The sequence below is a fragment of the Merops nubicus genome, unplaced genomic scaffold (genome assembly GCF_000691845.1).
Source record: "Merops nubicus isolate BGI_N331 unplaced genomic scaffold, ASM69184v1 scaffold30702, whole genome shotgun sequence".
In the NCBI taxonomy this organism is placed as follows: domain Eukaryota; kingdom Metazoa; phylum Chordata; class Aves; order Coraciiformes; family Meropidae; genus Merops; species Merops nubicus.
In genome coordinates this window covers 4,410-5,387 of record NW_008593369.1, presented here as the reverse complement: position 1 = coordinate 5,387, position 978 = coordinate 4,410, and the positions used below count along the sequence as shown (strand labels likewise).

General features: G+C 63.9%; 1 protein-coding gene across 1 annotated transcript in view; it reads right to left on the bottom strand.

Moving 5' to 3' along the window:
- The window catches only part of RELT (RELT tumor necrosis factor receptor), a gene marked incomplete at its 3' end in the record, with an annotated part of 2,866 nt that overhangs the window by 374 nt on the left and 1,514 nt on the right, over window positions 1-978 (bottom strand). The window contains exons 3-7 of the mRNA XM_008935431.1: window positions 894-969; window positions 552-785; window positions 258-338; window positions 100-184; window positions 1-29 (exon numbers count right to left, since the gene is read on the bottom strand). The exon at window positions 1-29 is cut by the window's left edge and continues 160 nt beyond it. Of these exons, the coding sequence (XP_008933679.1) occupies window positions 1-29; window positions 100-184; window positions 258-338; window positions 552-785; window positions 894-969 (505 nt within the window). The remainder of the gene's footprint in view (window positions 30-99; window positions 185-257; window positions 339-551; window positions 786-893; window positions 970-978) is intronic.

The window sequence follows — 978 nt, the reverse complement described above, 5'->3', positions numbered from 1 at the left end:
GTGCAGCCTGGGAGGGAGGGGGAGATTCCCTCAGCATGGGGTTGGTCCCACCATGGGGGGGCCCTTGGTATAGTCTTGGGAGTGTGGGGAGGGTCTTACTTATCCGGTGGGGTGCAGCCCAGTGGGGGCCCCGGCTGTCGGCTGTGGTGTTCCCTCAGCAGCTCCTCCAGCGCCGCGGCGTTTTCTGTGAGCGGGGGAGACCATGGGGAGGTCACAGGGGTCCGGCCCGTGTCACCCTCCCAGGGACCCCCCCTGACCTTTCTTCTCGGTGATCAACCGCACCAGCACCCCGATGGTGTCCTCATTGGCGTCCTCCAGCTGGTAGATGGAGCTGGGACCTGGCGGCAGAAGTTGGGGAGGACTCAGTGAGGGTCTAGGACAACTCTCCACAGCCAGCTCTCTGTGGAGCTAATGGGGGAGAAGCCCTGCCAAGGATGAGCAGGACACCCTGTGACAATGAGCACCAGAAGTCACGGGGATGGGGTAGGCCGAGCGAGGCGAGATGGATGTGGGATGGATTTGGGACCACCAGAAAGTGCTCCTGGTCTCACCAGTCCCACCGGCCTGGGGCTCCTTGCTGGGGACACAGTGGTAACCCTTCTTCTTCAGCACGTGGCAGACCAGGATGCCCAGCAACCCCATGGCGCAGAAGACGGGGACGATGGTCAGCACGGCCGCCTGCGCCGCCTCCTCCTCTTCCTCCTCCTCACCCAGCAGGGTCACCCGTGTCCCATTGGTCCCCACCGACCGGGCTGGTATTTCGGGGCTGCGGGCTTGTCGCCGGCCTGGGGAGGGGGCACCGGATCAGCCTGGGCGGGGGGTTTGTTTGGACTAAATCCTGTTTTCCCAGGAGCCCCACTGTGGAGTCAGCCCCGGAGGGAAGCAGAAATCACTTGTGTCACGAGTGGGGATGTTCTCAGCCACCACGTCCCGGCAGGACGTCACCCCTTGTCTCGAGGGGGACAAATCCTATGGTGC